This window comes from Lissotriton helveticus, chromosome 5_1 (assembly GCF_964261635.1).
Source record: "Lissotriton helveticus chromosome 5_1, aLisHel1.1, whole genome shotgun sequence".
Classification (NCBI taxonomy): domain Eukaryota; kingdom Metazoa; phylum Chordata; class Amphibia; order Caudata; family Salamandridae; genus Lissotriton; species Lissotriton helveticus.
The window spans coordinates 408030786-408054225 of record NC_136065.1 but is presented as its reverse complement, the minus strand read 5'-3'; the positions used below and the strand labels follow the sequence as shown (position 1 = coordinate 408054225).

The following is a 23440-nucleotide window of genomic DNA, read 5'->3' as shown; positions in this document are numbered from 1 at the left end:
CTCAACCATGGACCAGGTCTTTCGGTTCGTCCTCATTTTTTGGAAAACGGTGCAGTTGGAGGGTGGCAGCCTCTATACTGTATTCGTGGACCTGAGGGCGGCCTTTGACCTGGTTCCCCGTAAAAAGCTCTGGGATGTGTTGGCCAAACTGGGGGTACCAGAGGGTTTGCTGGAGATGATTGTTCGTCTCCACACTGCTAATTTCGCACAGGTTAGGTGTGGCAAGGAGGGAGCCCTGTCAAATAGGTTCCCCGTTGGCAGGGGGGTGAGACAGGGCTGTGTGCTCGCACTGACCCTGTTCTGCCTCTACGTCAACGGGGTTATCTCCCACCTAAATGGGGTTGCCAACTCTGACGCGCCCAAGTTGGCGGGCGCAAGGGTGCCGGCAATTATGTTTGCCGACGACACACTGTTGCTTTCCAAGTCCGCAACGGGCATTCAGCGCGTTCTTGATGGCTTCACTGACTTTTGTAGGGCATACGGTCTAGAACTTAATACCTCAAAGACCAAATTTATGGTGTTTAACCCCCCCTCAAAATTTAGCTTTAGACCTAACATCGGGCAGAGTGGGCTCGAAAGGGTGAAAACTTTCGAGTACCTCGGAGTCATGTTAAACGACAAACTGACATGGAGCACGCATCAGGACAAAGCACTCCTTAAATTGACCCAATACGCAGGGGCCACCTTGAATCTTCTGGGCAATAATAAATCAACTATTCGGCCCGTTGGTCCTCCTATACAGATCTACAAAATACAGGCTAGGGGGGCAGCCATGTATGGGTGTGAGCTTTGGGGGCATGCAGTAACAACGGATCTGGTAAAGGAGGAGAACAAATTTATTCGGAGGGTTGTAGGACTCCCCTCCAGTTCCCCTCTAGTCCCCCTAAGGTTAGACATAGGGATGCGACCATTAGATGAAGAATTGGCTTTCCGTCCCTTGGCTTTCTGGCGTAGGCTGTGGGTAACTCCTGAATTGGCCAGCTACAGACAGGGACTACAGGAGTTGCTTGCTATGCCCAATGCTGGGAAAATCAATTGGCTGAAATTTATTAAATCAGAGTTGGAGGGTCTGGGACTTTCAAAGTTGTGGTATGATCCGCTAACCAATTGCCCACTTTTGCCCAAAAAGAGACTAGCAAAGATATATCATGATAGCAAACTGACGAAACTTCTACAGCACCAAAAACTTGGCCCACTAACAGAGCTCTTCTTATGTATCAAGGATACGTATAGATTTGAACGAGTTCTAGACAATCTGTACCCTCCCCTGCTTAGGAAGTTATATTTGCAATGGAGGCATGGGTCACTCCCACTTCGAGTATTTACAAGTAAGTGGAGTGAACAATCACCCAGCATGTGCCCAGCTTGCAGAATGTCTGATGAGTCCGAACTCCACATACTCTTTTTCTGCCCCATTTACCAAGGGATGCGTAGGAAATGGATAGTTCCTCTATGCAGAAACTTGGGTTTTGGAGAGTGCTTGGTCGCATTTAGAGTCCTAAAAACAAACTTGACGGACCACATTGTTTTTGCAGTGGCCAAATATTTGGGTGCCATATGGTCTCTGAGAAGAAAACATCTCGATGCTGGTAATTGACTCCAACGTACCAGGTTTATGTATGCATTGTACTGTGTAATACTGCTTTTTAATGATTACGGACAATTTTACAAGTATACTTTTATTTTTTTAACAATACTACGGATGTACTAAATGTCTTTTATGGTGAAAAATTTCTCCGAAATAAAGATTTATAAAGTAAAAAAAAGATTATGCCACTAGGGTGTGTGCCCGCACCTGCACGGCCAGACCCTCCTGCAGAGGTAGGTTGTAAAGTGGCGGCTGCCAAGAGTCTGGACCCCAGGAAGCAGTGATCCAAGCTCGGCCAGTCAGCCCTGCCGCTGAGCTTCGCCCGCCATCATGGCCGCTCTCATCTCACTCTTCTTATTCACACATGTCGCTGAACATCTACTGAAAAAAATGGCCGCTGGATCCACTGCAACTATTTTTACACCATTTAATTCTAATGTTGCAGTTTTACCAGTGTTTTCAATGTGTGTGCACGCACATTATATAGTCCTAAAACGAGGCCGGCGTTTGAACTTTTAATTATAGACCCACGCAGCAATTTTTCACAGTGAAGAGAAGTTTTATGTTTGCTAATTAAAACCATCTGCAAGTAAACACGAAAACATGACCTATCATGTTGATAAAATAAACCAGCAAATCTAGAAAAAATATTGCTGAACTGTTTTTAGTCAACCCAGTCACAATTTAAAACACACTTCGTTGTACGGAATTTAACGTTTTCAGATTAAAAGTGTAAGTGTTTAACACGTTCTTCTATTGCCCTCTGGTGTTATAGGAAAGTATTACATAGAACTTGACAGGTTCAGTCAACATAGACACACTACAAGATCAAATTTAAAACCCCAAGTCATTTAGAACATATTGCATACTTTAAATCAAATTATCAGGTTCAGAGTGTTTTAGTAACATCGATGACATTATAATACTAGAACCTAACACGTGAAAATAAATGTTTCGTTGATTTATAAGAACTATTTATAAGCAAGCAGTGGAATAAAAATATCCAACAGGAAGCTAACCTAAAAACTATTTTATGTATTCTCTAAACTTGAAATACGGATTACTTGTTTTACCTTAATAGATAAGGGCGAATATACGAAGTGATCTATACGTTCAATGGCATATTAAAAATGATTACATTTGAAAATAACGTTTTCTTCAAATAATGCGTGCAAAATCGACCGATGTTATCCTGTCATTTCTTAAATCGGAGTCTTGCACTGTTCTTTAAATGTATCCCCAAATATGCAAGTACTGTGCTATAACAAACGTGGATTTTTTTCCGCATTCAAAGTCTGTAAGGTTTGTCCAAGTCTATCGGTTCTAACAAAACTAGAACGAAAACTAGTTTATTCAGATTTTGTTTAGTCTCTACGAAGGGCAAGTCCAATGTTAGATTTCACTAAGGACTTTCATAAGCATGTAAACTGCACAGACTAAGTGAACAGATATGAGAAGACTACTGTTGTTAAAAAATGTCACCTGAAAAAGCATTTTAGTCCATACAAGTTAAAGTAACTTTAGGCAGTGCTTGAAATTGAAAAATAGAAGTGCAGATACTCAGTAGCAGAGTACCTGCTTGTTTCTGAGAAGTGCCGCTACTCTCCAATTAAAAGTATATCATTTCTCTTGAGAAGTGCCTCTACTCTCCAATTAAAAGTATAGCATTTCTCTTGAGAAGTGCCGCTACTCTTCCTCTCAAAATAAAAAAGTGCCAGTACTCCGTACCGGACAGTACGAGCCCATTTAAAGCTGGGGCATAACACAGGCCCCTGCAGCCCCCGCGGTGCGGGTGGGCCCCGTCATCACCGCACTTCTGCTGGGATGTATGACGGTACAACGCGTACCGTTTCAACGCGTGCCTTTACAACGCGTCTTTAAAAACGCAAGTCGTTACAACGACTTGCGCTGTTTGGCGCGGATAGTGAATAGTATAATTTACTATTCTAACACCAGTCCCCGTGGATAGTAGGGAAGGTGTTGGAATAGTAAATATACTATTCTTTAACCTTTAGCGCCCTCCAGCGCAAGTCGTGGTTACGACTTGCGTTGTAAAGGACGCGTCGTAAAAGCACTGCGGGGTAACATCCGCGTTGAAAAGGATGTTCCCCTTCTGCTGGGGAGCTCTAAATTGAGTCCGGAGGGGGCCGCTTCACGTACCCTGCAGGGGGGCCCCCTCAAGGTTCGTTAGGCCACAGATTTAAAGCACTGACTTTAGGGAATCATATTTAAGTGAAAGTGCGGATTAGAGTGATGCGAGGGACAAGGGGCAGACCCTGCACTCCAATATTATTTTTGAATATTTTGAAAGCATGTTACACTCTGGGTCTTGTAGTTTTGCTCTTAACATCCAAAGTACTGGCTTCCAAATCCCAGCACGCCAAGTGCTTTTGGCTAGACACAGTTCTGGCTAACGTGACATGGGATTACATGGCAGCTTTTTCAACAAGCATTGGTAATGCATCGGTTCGCCTATGTGATGAATAAAGAGCTGTTTTCATCAATTATGTCCGGGAGAAAGAAAGAGCTCCCTGACAGATAACACTGGAGTGGATAGGATGTGGTGCAGCGGCCAGAGTTCCTAACTCAAGAGCTGGGGATCCCGGTTCGAGTCTATGGGGCACTGCGCAATAGCCTGTGATTCTATGCAAATCACTTAGGGGCACATGCATCAAGACCGTATTTTGCGATTTCTAAATAGCAAATTTTACCAATTCGCTATTTCAAAATAACAAAATGCAATGCATGAAGGATTCGCAAAAAAAATTGTGATTCCTTAAAATTCCTTAATTGCGACTCGCAAAGTGCAAATCGCAATTAAGGAATGCCTTCCCATTAGTTCCTGAAGGTTTGTGCCCTGCTTCTTAGGTTGTAGGAGGTGATTGGGTGCTCCAGGAAATTCTGGTGCTTCTTGCGCTTGTCATGAACAAGACTGATTTTCCACGAGGAAGCCCATTGCAAGTCAATTTTATTACTCCGTTTTTCTAACCATTGGCATAGGCCAGAAGCTACTGTAATGGTGGGGGGGAGGGTACCCAGAAGTAGTGTCCCTTCCCCCAAAGGGATCTTGCCAAGAGAGTGGGGCAGTACTGAGACATTTTCCCACAGTATGTGGTGCAAGAACATTATGGCTCCCACGATCCCCATAGGTAATCTGGTGGAGAGAAGGAGTTGTCCAAGGATAGGTCATAGTGGTGGGAGGCACTGTGAGGGGATGGTTCCAGAGAAAGCAAAAGTAGTGACTGATCCAGAGGAGATCAGAGAGATGGTGTGAGTACTCCATAGACTCCAGGGATGGCTTAGTGGTGAACCCTGAGATAGGATAGGTGAATGACTGTGTACGGGCAACAAATAACCCAAGTTCTTAGAGCGTATTATACAGACAAATGCAAAAATCATTTTAAATTGATGCAGGAGATGTGAGAAATGATTCTAAAAGATGATGTAAAAATAATTCTCGACTTAGTGGCAACACGTGCAGCTTGTGACCTGTTCCTGCATGGCACTCACAGGGACTACTGGGAACACTACCTCGCAGTCCGGCATGGAGAACCATTGAAGAATTAAAAAATAAACACATTGGAAAGTAAAGAACATAAAAAATCTTGTTCAGATCATCACAACAAGCAAAGAAAACTAAAGGCTGATGTTTCAAGCTCTGATGCCTATGATTCAAATACTCTACAAGATAATGACTTTTGGACGACAGATCGAGTTAAAAAGGCAATAAGTAAGATCAGATCTAATGGTGTGCCGGGTCCAAACGGTTTTCCTAATTCTGTGTTTAAGGCAAATCTTAATCACTGGCCCGAGGTTCTAACAAATTTATTTAATGATGTTCTCAAAACCGGAACTGTTCCTGAGTCATGGCAAGGAAGCATTATACAGCCAATATATAAAAGTGATCTGCATGATAATCCTGCCAATTATCGATTGATTGTAGAGGCAAAAATATTTGCGAGTTGTCTTCTTGAAGACTTAGAAGCATGGGCATCAAGGAATGATCTAATCCCAATTTTTCAAACTGGTTTTAGAAGAGGAGAATCGACCAACACAAACTTGATTTTAATGACTTTATTGGCCGACAGGGCTAAATATAGGAAACAGAAACTGAATGTATGTTTTATTGATTTAAAAGCCACTTTGACTCTGTACCACAAAACTTATTATGAGCTAAGCTTCTTAATTGGGGCATTCCAAATAGTTTATTAGACATGATTAAACTTTTATACACCGATACATGGGTCCAGATCAAAGTCGGCGATGGTAGAAGCACTACAAGCCGGCTAGAAACTAATCCGGGTTTGAAGTAAGGCTTTGTCTTGGCTCCCTGTCTTTTTAATCTCTTTATGTCTGATCTACCATCTCATTTTAATGATGTCAATGCCCATTCTCCAACCATACAAGGTAAAGAGATTAAATATTTGCAGTATGCTGACGATACAATTTTACTGAGTCATACGGCCATTGTTTTAAAAAGAATAGTTGATTCTTTTAATCAATATATTACTCTGAATGGGCTTAAAAATAAATACTAAAAAGACAAAAATTATGACTATAGGAGGAAAAAAAGTAGGTTCAAAAGTATGGAACAATAATGGGTTACTTATTGAATCAGTAAAATCGTACAAATATCTGGGAATTACATTTGATGATAATATGTCATTTGGGCAGCATTTCAGCAACCTTGAGGCAAAGGCAACATCATTATCATTTGCATTTAGAAAGTTAAGGGATAAGTTATCATGCCCAAATTACGAGCACTTGCTGAAGGTCATGAAAGCTAAATTGATTCCATCCTTGGAATACGGCTCGATGATCATCCGTGGCAAAGATGCAAAAATCTTAGATGACATTCAGATAAAAGTTTACAAATCAGTCTATAGGATTCCCAGATATATAGGCCGTGCCAATGTAAGATTAGAATTTGGACTAAAAAGACAAACTTTGGCCCGGCAGTCTACTTATTAAAAAACTTTACTATCATTATCATGCTCAGAAAAAGGTTCTCTCTCGTGTCAGTGTTGGCATGAGATTCTGAGTAGTGAGCATGCAAGTAGCTGGAGATCATTTTTAAATGAGTGCTTACTTAATTTTGAATGCCCAAACTTAGAAGATGAAGTTAGAAGTAAACACAAATTTAAAAGATCAATAAATCAGTCAGTTAATTTACTGTCGGCTATAACTGACAATGATGAACTTAGGAAAAAGAACCATTCATGGTCAGATGCTAACTCTTTTAGAAAACTGGAACCTCAACCATATTTGTTGTCTTATTTAAAACCGGTTCTTAAGAATAGATTTATGTTAATCCGGTTTGGGCGATCCCCAACCAAGGATGGATTTCCAAAATGGGAAAAAAATGGCCTTCTAAAAAATGTAGGCTGTGTGGATTAGGTGATGAAACACTAGTTCATATTGTAACTTTGTGTCCCCAATTATTAGATGAGCGGAAACTCCTATTGAGATCTGTTTTTAATGAATTGGGGGTGAGATCTTGTAGAAATGCTATCATCACATGCCTTTCTGGTGTATCGCCACAAATGATTTTTCGTTTTGTTAAGTTTATTTTATTAGCTGAGAAAAAATTATTATCTTGTAATGATGCGGTTTTATAAAATAGGTGCATACACCATTAATGTGGTTATAATTACATCAAGAGAATAAATATGCTTGAATTATAGTCGGAATATTAGGATCATAACGTCAGCACAATTGCACTTTACTATTTGACATTTATCTCGATTGCAAAGCTTATTGATAACATCTAGTTTTGCGGGATTATGTAATATATATTTTTATCTGCTAAGAACTGTTACCACAAATATTGCTTATTGCCCATGCTTCTTATTGTTGCTAAGTTAACTGTGTTAAGTTGTTTATTTGAGTATATAATGATTTTGTAAATGTTAACCTTATGAAATGTTATGTTGTAGCCGCTTAAAACAGGAATTGGTCTAGTCTTTTCCCTATTTTTAGTGATTTTGAAGTCATACTTTCGTTTTTTATCGTTTATGTATGGTTCTTATCGATTGTAACGATTTTAATTAATAAACCAATAAAATATTTACATTGAAGGAGGAATCTGGACAACAACCAGGCATGTTTGATAATAGGTTAATATAACTAATCACAACAAAAAAGGTATTCAGAATCATAGAATATTTGAATAACAGCTATGGGCCTGAGGGCCTGCTGAATAGAAGAACATTCCCCACAGCACTGTCGAGATATGCTTTAGATCTGAAACTGGATTATGACACATTAGAGTGGACATGACAGAAAACCACACTCTCACAACAAAAGTCATCAGTTATAAGGCTCCAAACTTTAGTATCAGGTTTGTGAATACTGATTATGAAGATATAAATACTCTAAGATACCGGAAGGTCACCTGTATCACAACTGATCGAATAACAGAGCTATATGGACATCACAACAAAGATTGGGGTACAGGAATATATAATGACTGCGACTGTCCCTCCAATACCAGTCCCCACTGGGATGTTAGTAATTATATTCTCTCAATAGGAGGTCTATCAGAACATTAATCATATCATAAAAATGAATTAGTATTTCATACTGTCTGTTGGCTTTAATTCTTGGTTACAGAATTACAGCACTGCATGTGTTTTGTTTCATACAGAATCCTTTATTCAAAGTTTCATCTGACAAAAGCAACCGACATGTATTTTGAAGAAAAATCCTCTGTCTCAAGGCTTTTGGGGAGTTTAGTACTAATTTGTCCAGATTGTAGAGTATAATTAAAAAAAAAATCTCGTTTTGGTTGTGCCAAACACAAATATCAACAACCGTTTTGCTACTGTTACCTGTTTCCAATTTAAAGTTCAGTAGAGAACCCATCAGGCGGTCATGCCATATTGGAGTCAGGCTGCTGATGGCATTATTGGGGCAACTAATGACATTTAAACAAAAACAGCTTTCCATATCATGTTTAGGACAATTAAATCGAGAAATGAATTGCAAGTATATCATAGAACCAGCGATTAATTAGTACGAAACTCCTTAAAAGACTATGAGAAAGAGAGTGATCCTCAAAACACAGATCTTGGATTTGGTTGTTGGATGAACCTCTATACTGATGTCTGTAACCGTGTGTCACGTTTGAGAAGCCGAAATGGAAGGCTTTTTAGTAAATTAGACATAACTCACTTCGGGAGAAAGGTTTTGGTCTAGAATATGGGTGTGAATATACCGTTGGCAATGAAACAAAGGAATGATTTAGCTTACTTAGAAAAACTGAATTATGAATTAATGTAAGCACATCAGTATTATGAACCTGTATACTTTTTTTAAATCATGTTAAAATTGTGTTTTTAGTATTGTGTTTGGATAAAATTTAGATCTTGATTATAAATGATTTATTGTATTTTATAGTATGCTTTTATAGTATGCTTTTATGAACATTTTGAATGATCCGAATAAAGCTTGATTTGATATGATTTGATTTGGGTGTGAAAGGGAGAGCGAAACAGAAGAGGGCACGATCACCTTAAAAATAATCAGGTTTATACTGACGGAGTAAATTCTCTAAAATACAGCAGAAGAGTGTGAAAGGAAGCCAGGGACAAGCCAATAAAATATATCATAATTTTATGGTTCATAATGTTGATGTCCAATCGTCAATAATTAAAATTATTCAGCAGTATCAACTGGAGAACAGGCAAAACAGTGCATTCTTAACCAGCGGCGGCTCCTCTGCAAAGGCGTAGTAGCATCACCCCACAAGAAAAAAGAAAATTATAATATTATTATTGCTTTATTTTTCACTATTGTCTTGCGCTTTCAAGGTGTGGGCGGAGCGGGCTGTGCTGGCCACAGGGCAGGGGGCGGAGTGAAGAGCTCACTCTAAAGTGTGCATGACTATTAGGCCGGGCGTTTTGCGCCGGCCAAACAGCCATGGGCACTTTGCATGTTCCTCACCAGGCTGTGTTACACAGCCTGGTGAGGAACATGTCCAGGCTCCCATTTTCCCGAACCACGGTGCTCAGACCAATCACAACCCTGCTCTACAGCATTGTAATTGTCTTAGGGGAGGGAACCTCGATGCTTCCTGTTCCTACTTGCGTCGTGTCTTGGACGTGAAAGAAGGGGAGAGCTGGCTGCCTGAAAGGTTAAGTGTTTTTCTCTTTCTTTTTTCCCCCCTTTTCTTTTTTTTTTTTATCACCACCCCCACCTCGCCCTACCACTACTCCAGGTAGATGCTGCTACTGTTCTTAACAGAGGACTATACATATGTGCAGGGAAAATAGAGTAACACAACAACAGTGTTCTTGACCCCTCCCCCACAACTGGTGAATAATGATGATGCCCCAGAAGCCCACACTGCCTGCCAAGTTTTCCCAGTTTCAGTCTCATGCTCACTATTTTTTGTCTGAAACTGTTGCGTTCTGGTCCCCTCCTGGATATCACGAAGTGTCTGCTGTAAAAGGGAAGCCCTTTTATGTACAGGTTCTGTAGCAGAGGTAAAGTGTAGTCATGTAGAGTAATCAGAGCCCAACAAAGGGAGTTTACGCAAGTCTGAACGCATGAGTCAAGGGTGGTTGTCACAATGGTCTCCATCATGCATCGCTCTCACGTGGCACACATGTACCGTCTGTAAAGAAGCGCGACTGGCACATGCTGTCCCATACTATTATTATGTGCTCTACAGACCTAAAATGTATCATTGGCTTGGGGTTCACAGAAAGACTGGAAGTGGTGTGAAATTAACTTACCATAAGATACTTTTTGAATTTTCCTTGCCTTCTGGACATCCTCGTTTATGCTTTCTATAGAATCTGCTGTCCCAAGGTGGCCCTCTGATCGAAAGGAGAAACTAAAATGAAGGCTGCCAGACTCAACCTGCTTCACCTGTAATTGCGAAAAAGGCAAATGTTGAGAAGCAATGGTGTGCTTTTATGCCATCAGACGTTCTACAATAAACCTCATAATGATAGCAGTGCATGGCACAAGGAACATTCTGTCAAAAAGCACGTCAGAACCTATGACAATTTCAATATGGTTTTCCGAATACTGAGAACACATGTTTTTAAGGACTACTGAAGGGCTAACTAGTCACCTTTCTCTTTTTTTAGGCTTTCGATTATTACTTTGTGTATTTAATTATATTCTACTTTGTATACCATGAATAAATTGTATCAGCAAACTCAGATTACATACCCAGTGCTGTGTGGGTACATTGAAATTGGCAATGAGACAACCAAAGCCAACTGCGAGGTCACCATGAACACAAGCTATGTGGTGCAGTAATCGCTAAAATGTATGTAATTTAAAGATCGTCCATGGCATAATATACATTGTTACTGAATTACGTAACTACCGTCCTAGTACCCAATACTGGGAAATACTATGAAACGTCTGTATTCAGAAGTGCTTTTATTAATTTGCCACAGTTTCAAGATGGCGATCATCATTTCAAGGACTTGTTGACGGTATAGTGTGCATGGCAGCAAAGTTTGCTGCCTACAAGTAACTGATTGCTTAAATTGTATTGACGCTATGAAGTTGTGACCAAAATGAAGTTGAGCTCTTAAGAATACAAATTATAATCATCTAGCAGAGTTGGGGGCGTGGCCTGCAGGGTAAGATCGCGAATGCGCTTTGCTAAGGCTCCAGAGTTTGCTCTTTTCAACCTGTCACAATCTGAGGCAAAGGAGTGGCATCCAGCCCAGAGACAGGAAAGACCTGCCATCAGCTGCAAGCCTGAATATTTTTCAGAATATTGGTTTGTTTTCATTTCGGACCACATTATAGGTCATGTCTGATGTATAATTTTGAAAATGACTGGGTACTCTACACAAGCACAAATTAGGAGCAAATTGCGAGCATGTTTGAAGTGTTTTGCTGCTAAAATACCATGAAGTGTTTTGCTGCTAAAATGCCATGAAGTGTTCTGTTGCTAAAATGCCAGGACCAAATGTCACAGTATTTGTAGAGTGCTCTAGAGCGAAGAAGTTCAGTACGCAGATCAAAACAGGTGAAATGTTTTGCACAATTTTGGAAATTTTTATGTAACAATATATTCTGTGAAAAAGTGCTTAAAGTTGGCCACAATAACTTCAAGAGCACACTTTAAACTGGGATATCCTAGAGCAGTGGTTCCCAAACTGTGCACCGTGGTTCCCTGGGGAGCCGTCAAACCTAGCCAAGGGAGGTGTGCACCCAGCACTTTAATGCATTTAATGTTGAAGGGTCTGTTGGCTTCTGTTAAACTAATTAGACTTAAATGCCGATGATTTGTAAGTGGCATGCCTAAAGCTGAAAACGTAGTGCTTAATTGATGGCATGTCGAGGGAGATGGCCTCCGTATTTCAATGGATCACCATGTTCCATCGCTCCCAAAGTAAGCGAAGTTGCCTGATTTATTTTGTTAGACTCGTTGATAGTTTCGTTTTTTCCAAGTGAATTTTACACCAATGCAAGTTATCAGGAAAGTACAGCTGTCCTGTCTATTAAACACACTAAGTATTATTAAGTATTGACATTTATAATGAATCCTAGGTACTTCCAGTACACATTTCTTTTAGTACACACACATTTCCAGACAGGCCTGCTCTCTTCCTTGAGCACAGGGAAGTAAAACACCATATATGGCATAATGCCAACATTTGGAAGCAAGAAGGAGAGACGTTTAAAAAAAGAATCAGAGGAATTTATTTTACTTACATTGATTTTGAGGCGGTCTTAGGGAGGAGACAGCAAAAAGAAAGCTATATGTGATTTTAAAAATTGTGAGTCGCCCTGCTGAGATAGGTGTGTTGGCACATATGACATGGGTAGAAATGGACGTGCATGCAAATATTCTTCAAGCACAGAAACACTTTGGCAAAGGGGCCTACATGCATAGGGGTGATATCTGGCACAGTAAGTGGGATAAAAAGTTTGAGAGGGTACTCTAAAAAAGGCATGGGCAAGGAAGTGCAACTAGGAATATTTTGTTGGAGGTGCCGCCTTAGTAATACGAAACACCCTGCATACATGATCATATTAGCTTCATCAACTTCATCCCAATTATTTTCAGGGAGAAAAATGCAAGAACTACTGAGGCCGGGCTACTCCGGAGGCCGGGCTTACATCCACCCCACCCTCCAAAAAAGTAACATGGGGAACCACAGGCAATGGTCAATGGGGCAAGGGAGCCACTGGTCAAAATAGTTTGGGAACCACTGTCCTAGAGCGATATTTGCTCAACTTCACATGTATAATAAACATGTGTCAATTCCAGCTTTTAAATTCCTTAATGAATGTGCAATGCATCCTTCGCCACAATACAGTCATATTATATCTGTATATCTACATAGACACAAATGCCCTGGGGGGAAAAAATATTCGGGTTAGATACTACTCTCAGTAACTTCTCAAAGGTTTTACTTTAAGTGTACTTGTGGGTTCGGATTTAAAACAAACAAATGTAAAGTGTAAAGGGAAAAAACATTAACACATTGCACTATTTGGTATCACAAATTATTTGCTGATTTTGTAACTGAGAAAATGCAAAACAGTCTTGCCAAGAATGTTAATAACCGTGAGATCAGAAACGCTTTTTGTTGACAGGGGCAGATTCTATTTCCCTTCCCGGTTTCTGTGCAGTGTTATTTAACTAGCTGCCCAGATTACTGCAAATCAAACTGATTTGGATAATTTTCGAATGCGTGTGCCATTTATTGGACATCATAACAAGTGTAAAATGGCAGTTTACTTGGTCAATGGTCTTCGGAAGCCAGGACAGGCAAAAGGATAATTTAGACGTGATTAACTCAGGCTGCTCCATTATGAATGATTTGACCTGACCTCCTCTTCTGTTTGATGAGATCCTCTAATACCATCTTTAAAAAAGCCTCAGAAAATGAGACGCTATTAAATTCAATGAAGCCTTCATGTCGTTGTAGTCTTTGAAAGACTAAAAAGGAAGGTGCAATGAGTCTGACACCTGTGACAATTTGCATGTATTAATAACTTCATTCTTGAAGACTTTTCTTCACTACATCCTCCGGAGTAATTCTTTTTTTTCTTTTTAAAAGATTAAGACTTCCAAAAGGAGCTATCACAAAGCCCTTTTTTCCAGCAATGGGATCAAGTAACTTATTACTTTATAAGCACTGGACTGCCTCCGTGGGACACTGCTTTGAGGCAATCAGCTCAGATTGAAGATTTTAAAGAGCTCTCCTGAGATGTCTCTGAACGATATGGCACAAAGAAATGTGGAGTTACTTATTCAGAGGCCCTTAGAGTGTTGGGTGTCATGTTTTGGGCTGCCGTGGTCTGCTTTGTACATACTGTGTGGGCAATTAACAACCTCTGAAGAAAGTTGGAAATCAATGAAGCACAGACATTCTTTTACCACTGGCCGAGATTTCTAAATGTTTTAAGATCCCTAAAGGCCCTACAGGGGCACATAGTCAAATCTGATATTCATGCATACTTTTCTTCTGCCCTTACACTTGACGACTGTCTGAAAGGTGGGCAATACATGCAAGCAAAAGCTGCATATTTTATAATTTTGCAGAAAACTTTTCTTTTTCTTCACAACAATATTTTTGACAGTGTAGAACTCTTTTTCTTTTAATCCTGTGGCAGCTCGCCAAATAGAGCATCAGGTCTCTGACCTCTTTATTTTCTTCCCCCACATTCCAAGTTAGTGTCTTTAGAGTTTCTTGAACCCCCAAAAAAGACACACTGTCTGACGGCTGTATTCACCCCTCAATTGTGCTCACTCCTTTCTTCAGGGGCCTTCAAATGTGCTGATGCACCTGCACAGACACAACACACCATCTCAAGCTAGTTGAAAATAACATTCGCTGGGCTGATGATCTCCATGCAAGACTTTATGCAACCAAAATATATGAGAAACCCCATCTTTCTTGACTAGACGAGGACGGTATAAGGTTCCAGGTGAAGACCAACAGATGCAATTTCAACTTCAGATGTTAACCTGATAAAGGAGAATATATCTTCGAAAGTCATGTCAGAAGGGGGATTCAAACCCACGTCTCCAGAGCAGAATGTGGCCTAAACACAGCACCCTGGACGGCTGGACCACTCGGCTATACTGACAGTGCAGAGTTTTGAGAAATTTATAAAAGTCACTCAGAAATTTCTGCGTCCATGCAAGCCTGAAATAATTTAAACCTTCAAACACAAGGTGCAACTTTATGTCCAGGGCAATAAACACAGAAGATCACATACGAAAGCACTTAAATTTACAGGTATACTGTTTTCATGTTTTTAGAACCCCACCTACCTCTCACCAGCTATTTAGGGTCCTGTATCTGACTCAAAAAATTGCCTTGGCTGCGACCTCTCTCTCTAAACAAACAACTACTGCACAGGGAGTAGGAAGGCAGAAGGTGGGGCAGTGTATGCAAATTTATTCTGTCAATGTGCCTTGCAGATTCATGCAGGATTTCTAGATCCTTGCTGGATACAAAAGAGTAGGACTTGTACCAGATCAATTGTCCCTAGCAGGGAACGTCTGAGCTAAGGTAGTCCTTTGCTCTCTAGCCCCTGGCCTGGGACTCACCCTCACTTGCTGAGGCGTGAAGTTCTGCATACCAACGTTGCATATAAGGTATGTTTGTGGTTGTTTAGGGATGGGAGGGAGGTCAAGAACAGGGAAAAGCAAGTCGCCTTCACTTCTAGTCTCCTCTTCTATGCCTACCTGCCGTTCACTCACTCTGTCTTTGTTTCATTCTCTACCTCCTCAACACCCCTTCTCACTCACTCGCTCTATCACTTGTGCTCTTGCCCCTTGCTCTGCATTCCATAGTGGAAACATCTCTTGAATGAAGCATTTGAAAATGATGTGACATAAAATTAAAAATCTACTTATTGGAAACCAAAAATATCACAAGACTGAATGCAACCCATTTCTTTAATAAAAGGGATTTTTAAGTGCCCCCCAAAACACATAAAACACTAAGAGTGCTAGAAGACTATTATACGAGCTTGAAGATAGAATTGGGCAAATGCATAAGCAGTTGAAACTGAAATGTGGTACTTATTCAGATATATACCTTGCCAATTTTTAGCTGAGATTCTAATGGAACTCAGAGAGAAAATGGACTTAGAGTTTTGTCAGAGGTGGGATTCGAACCCACGCCTCCAGGAGAGAAAGCGGACTCAACGCAGCGCCTTAGACAACTCGCCATCCTGACCACCTGCTGCTTTTTATCTAAAGGGTGAGAAAGTTATTGTGAACCAAAAAACGCACACAGCTTAGGCCATGAGTGGCTAGAGCAAGAAAAAACTCACTGCACTCTTTCAAGAAGACAATCATATAAGCCCCTATGAGGGAAATGATCAGATTTCTCTCTCTCGAGGAAAAAAGTAGAGTAAACACAGGATTGGCAGAAGTGGGTTTTGAACCTACACCTCAAGAGGAGACTGCAACATGAACGCAGCACCTTAGACCACTCGGCCATCCTGACCTGCCTTTGCAGCACCTTCCACAGGCCAGACAGCCATGCAGGTGGGGTACTGAAACAGAATGCCATTTATTTATTTATCCTATTATAAGCACTTCCAACAAATCTTTGAACAATCTATACAGAGCAGTACCTATGAAGAACTCTTTAGACCTTTAAGGCGTACAAAGAGAACGTGCTATTCACCAGCCACTTGAACGGCCCAAAGCGGCTTTGAAATTGAGTCAACAGCCAACTCTTGGCTGGCTAAAGCAATTTCAACAAGGGATCTCAAAGTTACAACATAGGGTGGAGTGCGCAAATCTAAGCAGCCCCTGATCACAGCCATGAGGAAATTGCTGTAAGTGTGCTGAATTCTAGATGTCTACCAGATGCTTGGTGTTAGATCTGGGGGTCTCTAATTGGCAGAGGTAAGTACCTTAGACCAAGTAGGGACCCTTGCTTCTAGTCAGGGTGAAGAAGTACACAAAGTAGACAACCCCTGCTCACACTCTAGGTAGCTTGGCACGAGCAGACAGGCTTATCTCTGAGGCAATGTGTAGAATAAATGCACTTAACACAACAGTAATCCCCAATCCACCACAAACTGAGACCACACAGGTAAGTATATTTATAAAAATATATCTTTATCTAGTTTCAGCAAGGTAAATAAAACAGTTGCACGATATTCACTTCTCTAGAAAAATGTTGCACTTAATCTTGATGGTTACTCAGCTTTTTAGGACGTTTTTATCAAATCAGTCTCAAGTCTCTGGTAAATCAGTATCAAAAACTAGTAATACTGACTTATCTCAAAATGGGTTCAGAAACAAACAGTCAAGCAATGCCAGTGGGCTAAGTTATCAAAAATCAGCCCTCTCAGTCAATGAGCCCCCAAGCGCGGCAAGCGCGCCTCACCAGATATCCTTGGGACTCCTTTCCTGCCGATCGGCACTGTCTCGTGCGCCCGATGGCCTCAGGCACCCTGCGCCTACCAGAGCACACTCGCTCCTTGCCCCGGCCGGTCCCCTCTGCTCTCCCGCCTGCTCTCGACAATCCAACGAGCGGCGGGGATTCAGCACACCTCAGGGGACGACCGGCCAGGGATGCGGGACACTCCTGGACTCCCTCGGCGAGGACGGGTCGGACGGCTGACTCGGCTCCTCACTGGGGGTTGCTTCGGTCACGGCTCTCGGCGGCTCCAAGGCTGCGGACCAACCCGGTCACGGCCCTTCGGTCGAGCCTCCTTCAGTACCCGGGAGTCAGCCAACAGCAGTGCGGCTCCCGGGACAAGCCTATGATGACGAATCCTGGGCGGCCAATCCCTGCACAGCTTCGGCGATGACGCTACGGCGAACGGGCCAATCCCGTCGCGGCGTTAGTGAGCGGGCTCGGCTCCTTCAGCCAATGGGAGCGCGGCGGCTCCGATCTTCGCCGCTGCAGCTCCTAAACACCGAGGCAATTTGCAGAGGGTGTTTCTGGCCCCGGGCCGCGATGGTGATTTGGCGGAAAGATCAACAGGGGGAATGCAGGACGCAGGGAAACACCCCGGGCCTCTCCTCACCCCTGAATCTGTGCCGATGAGCACAGCGATCGATCCTCACGGCTGGCAGGTAGAAAACACACGTTGGGGCAGGCCACCACACGATCTCCTCAGCAGTTTTTGGCAAAGCTTAGGAACCTTTGACCCTGGGTTCCAAACAGGAGGCCAGCTCTTCTCAGGCCCTTGGAGATTCAGTTTAGGAGACACAGCACACAGCAAAGTCTCTGTAGTTTCAAGCAGGCAGGGTCACAGCACACAGCAAAGTCCCTTTCTTCTTCTCAGCTTGCAGTTGAACAGCAGAACAGGTCAGCCCTTAGAGCACACAGCAAGGCAATCTTCCTTCAGTTCTCTAGCAGTCCTTCTTCCAGCAGAGGTTCCTCTTGATTGTAGAATCTGCATTTTCTGTTGTCAGGGGTCCTTCTCTTATACCCCTAAAAGTCTTTGAAGTCCTTTGAAGTCTTTGTGCAAGTGGGCCCTGAGCCCGGTCTAAACCAGTTCTGGGTGTTGCTGAGGCACTGGGGGTTTCCGGTCTTCCTTCTTCCTCGCAGTATCAGGGACAGAGGTGACAGTCGCCCAGCAGGGGGGTGGAGCCAGCATTGTGGTCAGGCAGGCACAGCCCTATTACTATCAGGTGCGATCTCCTCCCACTTCCCTGGCAGCAGATGCTGCCTTTCATCCACAGGCTGACTCAGACAACCTCCTGGGGGCTCTGCACACACTCAGGCCAGACAGTCAATCCACAAACAGGCCCAGGCACACAGAAAGGTTAGACAAGAGAACAGCCACTTTCTAAAAGTACTATTCTCAAACACAGAATTTAAAAACAACCCTTCCTAAAAGATGTGTTATTAAATTCTGAGTTCAGGGATATCAATCACTTATGTCCCATCTTGTTCCTATGAGAAGATAGGCTGGTATCCATTGGGACCAGCCTCCCCCATGTTATTCTATGGAGCAAGATAACCTTACAGCAGTGAGCACACAAAATGGCTGCTGCTCACTACCAGAGCATGTGCCCTGCACTAGTACATGCTCTACCTTACCCATACACTGCACCCTGCCCAGGGGGGTACCTTGAGCTTTCCATAAGGGTGATTGATGTGCACAGACAGGGAAGGGTTAGGCCCAGCCAGTGGGGACACTGGCCAGGCGGACATGGCAGTCCACTGACTGCACCCAGGCAATGCGCTGGCAGGCCTGAGACATCATTTTAGGGCTACTCATGTGGGTGGCGCAATCTGCGCTGCAGGCCCTTTAGTAGCATCTGTCATCACCAGCCCTGGCACACACAGTGCACTTTACTAGGGACTTCATGGTGAAACAAATATGCCAATCAGGTATACCCAATCAATATAACAATTTTTATAGGGAGCACTTACACTCTGGCACTGATCAGCAGTGGCAGAGTGTCCAAAGCATCTAAACCAGCAAAAACGAAATCCAGCACAGCATCAAAAAATACAGTAGACAGAGGCAAAAAGATGGGGGAAAACCACGCCAAGGGTGTCAGGTCTAACACGTGTCCCCTCCAGCTGAAAGTGAGGAGAACTACCCAACCTCTTGGGAGTCCTCATCACTAAGGCGGAAGAATCTGGACAGACCATCAGCATTGGCGTGTTCTGTACCAGGGCGGTGCTCCACCGTAAAGTCCATCCCCTGTAGGGAAATGGACCACCTCAACAGTTTTGGATTCTCACCCTTCATCTGCATTAACCATCTGAGGGGCCTGTGGTCGGTCTGAACACGGAAGTGAGTCCTAAACAGGTAGGGCCTCAGCTTCTTCAGAACCCAGACCACAGCGAAAGCTTCTCTTTCAATGGCACTCCATCTCTGTTCCCTGGGGAGTAGCCTCCTGCTAATGAAACCACTGGTTGGTCTCCGCCCTCATCATTGATTTGTGAGAGTACTGCTCCCACGCCATGCTCTGAAGCGTCAGCTTGCACAATGAACTCACTGAAAAAGTCAGGTGCCTTAAGCACCGGTGCTGTGCACATGGCAGCTTTGAGGGTGTCAAAAGCAGTTTGACAGGCCTCAGTCCAATTCACTTTCCTGGGCTGATTTCTAGATGTCAGCTCTGTCAAAGGGGCCACAATGGTGCCATAACCTTTGACAAACCGTCTGTAATACCCGGTGAGACCTAGAAAGGCTCTCACCTCAGTCTGAGTCTTGGGGGGCTCCTAAGCCAGAATGGTATCAATCTTCGCCTGTAGGGGCGCCACCTGGCCGCTCCCCACCTGGTGTCCCAAGTACACCACTGATCCCTGCCCTATCTGGCATTTACTGGCCTTGATAGTGAGGCCTGCCTTCTGCAGAGCCTTCAACACTGCGCAGAGGTGTTGCAGGTGTTCCTCCCAAGTGGAGCTGAACACAGCAATGTCATCCAGGTATGCTGCGCTGAAATCCTCCAGCCCGGCTAATACCTGGTTGACCAGTCTCTGGAATGTGGCAGGGGCATTTTTCAACCCAAAGGGCATGACACGGAACTGGAAGTGCCCCTCTGGCGTTGAAAATGCTGACCTCTCCTTGGCCCCCTCAGTTAAGGCAATCTGCCAGTACCCTGAAGTCAAATCAAAGGTGCTCAGGTACTGGGCAGCTCCCAACCGATCCACCAGCTCATCAGCTCTGGGGATGGGGTGCGCGTCAGTCTTGGTGACCGCATTGAGCCCACGGTAGTCCACGCAGAACCGGAGTTCTGGGGGGCCACCGGGGATAGCAGCTTTCTTAGGCACTAAGACCACTGGGCTAGCCCAGGGGCTGCTGGAGGGCTCAATTACCTCTAGTGCCAACATCTTGGAAACTTCTTCCTTGATGCTAGCTCTGACCTTGTCAGCCACCCTGTAAAACTTCTGTTTCACAGGCAGACTATCTCCAGTGTCCACATCGTGGACGCACCATTTGGTGACACCTGGGGTCAGGGAGAACAGGGGGGCGAACTGACCCAAGACTTGGCGACAGTCCTTTTGCTGCTCTGGGGTCAGGGTGGGCGAGAGGACCATACCATCCACTGACCCATCTTGCTCCTTGATTGCCAGGAGGTCAGGGAGAGGATCACTATCCTCCTCCCCTCCAGCATCTGTAGCCATGAGCATAGTCACTTCAGACCTCTCAAAGTGGGGTTTGAGGCGGTTCACGTGCAACACTCTCAGGGGCTACCTAGGAGTTCTCAGGTTAACCAAGTAGGTAACCTCACTCTTGCGCTCTACCACCTCATATGGCCCGGTCCACTTGTCACGGAGCGCACAAGGCTCCACCGGCGCCATCACCCACACTTTCTGACCAGGGTGGAACTCAACCAGAGAAGTGTTCTGGTCATACCATCTCTTCATTTCCTCCTGGCTAGCCTCCAGGTTCTCTTGAGCGAGCTTCCTGAAGCGCTTGGTCTGGTTGCGAATGGCCAGCACATAGCTGAACACATCCTGAGGGGTTTTCCCGCGGGATTTCTCCCACCCCTCCTTCACCAGAGTGAGAGGTCCTCTGACAGGGTGGCCATACAGCAACTCAAAGGGACTGAACCCTAAGGATTTCTGAGGCACCTCCCTGTAGGCAAATAACAGGCATGGTAACAAGACGTCCCATTTCCGCCTCATGGGCTCTTCCAGGCCCATAATCATGCCCTTCAAAGTGCGGTTGAATCTTTCAACCAACCCATTTCCTTGAGGGTGGTAAGGAGTGGTGAATTTGTATGTCACCCCACACTCCTCCCACAGGGACTTCATGTACCTAGAGATGAAGTTTGTCCCCCTGTCGGAGACCACCTCTCTGGGGTACCCCACACGGGAAAATATTCCCATCAAGGCACGGCCTACCACGGGGGCTGTGATTGTCCTGAGCGGGATTGCTACCGGGTGGCATGGTCCACCAAGACCAGGATAAAGCTGTTGCCTAAGCCTGTCTTGGGGTCCAGGGGCCCCACGATGTCAATGCCCACCCGCTCAAAAGGGGTGCTCACCACAGGAAAGGGTTGGAGGGGTACCACGCACTTCCCTCCGCTCTTGCCACTGGCCTGACAAGTTTGGCAAGACTTACAAAAGGCAGAGATGTGCTTCTTCATCTGGGGCCAGTAGAAATGGGTGACAAGCCTGTGATAGGTCTTGTCTTGCCCCAGATGTCCTGCGAGAGGCACGTCATGAGCCAGACCCAGTAGGAAGTTCCTGAAGCGCTCGGTTACCACCAGCACACGGGCTGCACCGGGCTCAGCGAACGTAGGCTCACTATAAAGTAAGTCATCCTCCCAGTAAATCAAATGTTCCTTGGACCCCAGGTCTGCTGCCTGGTCTGCAGCCTGCTGCCGCACACCAATGAGAGAAGGGCACTCCTTCTGAGCCTGGCAGAATTCCTCCCTGGAGGGACCACCATCTTGCTGCCACTGGGACAGCTCAGGCAATTCCCCCAGTTCGGCCACCTGCTCCCCTGTAGGTTCCAGGGCATCCCCCTCAGGTTCTGCTTCCTCCTGGACCGTGGGAACGGTGGGGGCTGGTTTCCCGCGCTCTCTACCCCTTCCTCTCTTGGCAGGTCCCTGGGCCATTGTTCCAGGCTCCAGTTCTGCTAATCCACCCTCACTGGTTGCCATTGCACGGGTGGTCACACAGATCCATGCAGGCAAACCCAACATTTCCAAATGAGTTCTGTGCTCCACCTCTTTCCACGGAGAGCTCTCCAGGTCATTACCTAATAGACAATCTACAGGCAAGGCATCACTTACAACAACTTCCAAAATACCGGAGACTCCTCCCCATTCAAATGAAACATTTGCCAACTTGCAGAGGCGCACTGAACTGTCAGACGCCACCACAGGCCGGAGTACCTTGGGAATGATTTGCTCTTCAGACACCCACTGACACCTGACAGATGTCACGCTGGCCCCTGTGTCTCTCAGAGCCTCTATTTCCTGTCCATTGATGGTCACCTTCTGCCCATATTTCTTAGTGTTTTGGGGCAGCAAGGTTTCCTGGGCCATCTCTTGGTCTCCTAAAGAGACAAGGGTCATCACTGCTAACCCCTCCTCCCCACTGGAAATCAAATCCCCTCCCAAAACTACACTGGCTAACGCCGGAGTTGGAGCACCAGTGGGTGCTGAGGTTTTCTTTGGACATTTGGGGGCAATGTGCCCCACCTCCCTACATGCATAGCAAGTAGGCGGGGACCTGTTGTCCTGCTTGCCCTTATGGGGCCCGGACTTCTTAGACTTGGAGGGTTGAGACTCCTTCTCCTGGGAACTATTTTGGGGCCCTTTAGAAGACTCCTTTTGATTACCAGTGTCCCCCCCACTCTTCTGCTGGGGACCCTGTCCACCTTTGGCTGGGGTACTTACCACCCCCTTGTGGACCCTGGTGCTAGTCCAGTGGTCCGCCTCTTTAGCAAGCTCATTGGGATCAGTTAACTTGCTGTCTAAAAGATGCTGGCGCAGCTCTGGAACACATAAACTACTCAAGTGCTCCCAACTAATCAAGTGACACAACCCCACATAATCAGTAACTTTGCTGCCCTTTATCCAACCTTCCAGTGCACGCGTGTACATACTCACACACTCCACCCAAGTACTAGAATCAAGCTTCTTGAAGTTCCTAAACTTCTGGCGGTACTGTTCTGGAGTGAGCCCATACCTGAGGCACAAAGCCTCCATCATAGCGGGGTAGGATAAAGTACCTGCTGCTTCTAAGGGTGCCAAGACATCCCTCCCAGAGGCCTCAAAATGCTTCCACAAACCTGCCCCCCAATTCTTCTCAGGCACTTCATTCATCTTTAAGGCAAGTTCATACGATCTAAACCACGCATAAATATCCTCACCCCTCTGATAATTCTGTACCAGATCTTTTGGTATGTATACTTTACCCGCCTGTACTGGTTGTGCGCTGCCACCATTAGAACTGGACTTCACCTGTT

The 23440-nt window shown here is 44.4% G+C and overlaps 1 protein-coding gene across 2 annotated transcripts in view; it reads right to left on the bottom strand.

Annotated features, from left to right (window-relative positions):
• Positions 1–23440, bottom strand: part of NPHP4 (nephrocystin 4) — a 941192-nt gene that overhangs the window by 472801 nt on the left and 444951 nt on the right. For both annotated transcript variants that reach the window (XM_078642627.1, XM_078642628.1), the window contains exon 11: positions 10327–10462. In XM_078642627.1, the coding sequence (XP_078498753.1) occupies positions 10327–10462 (136 nt within the window). The remainder of the gene's footprint in view (positions 1–10326; positions 10463–23440) is intronic.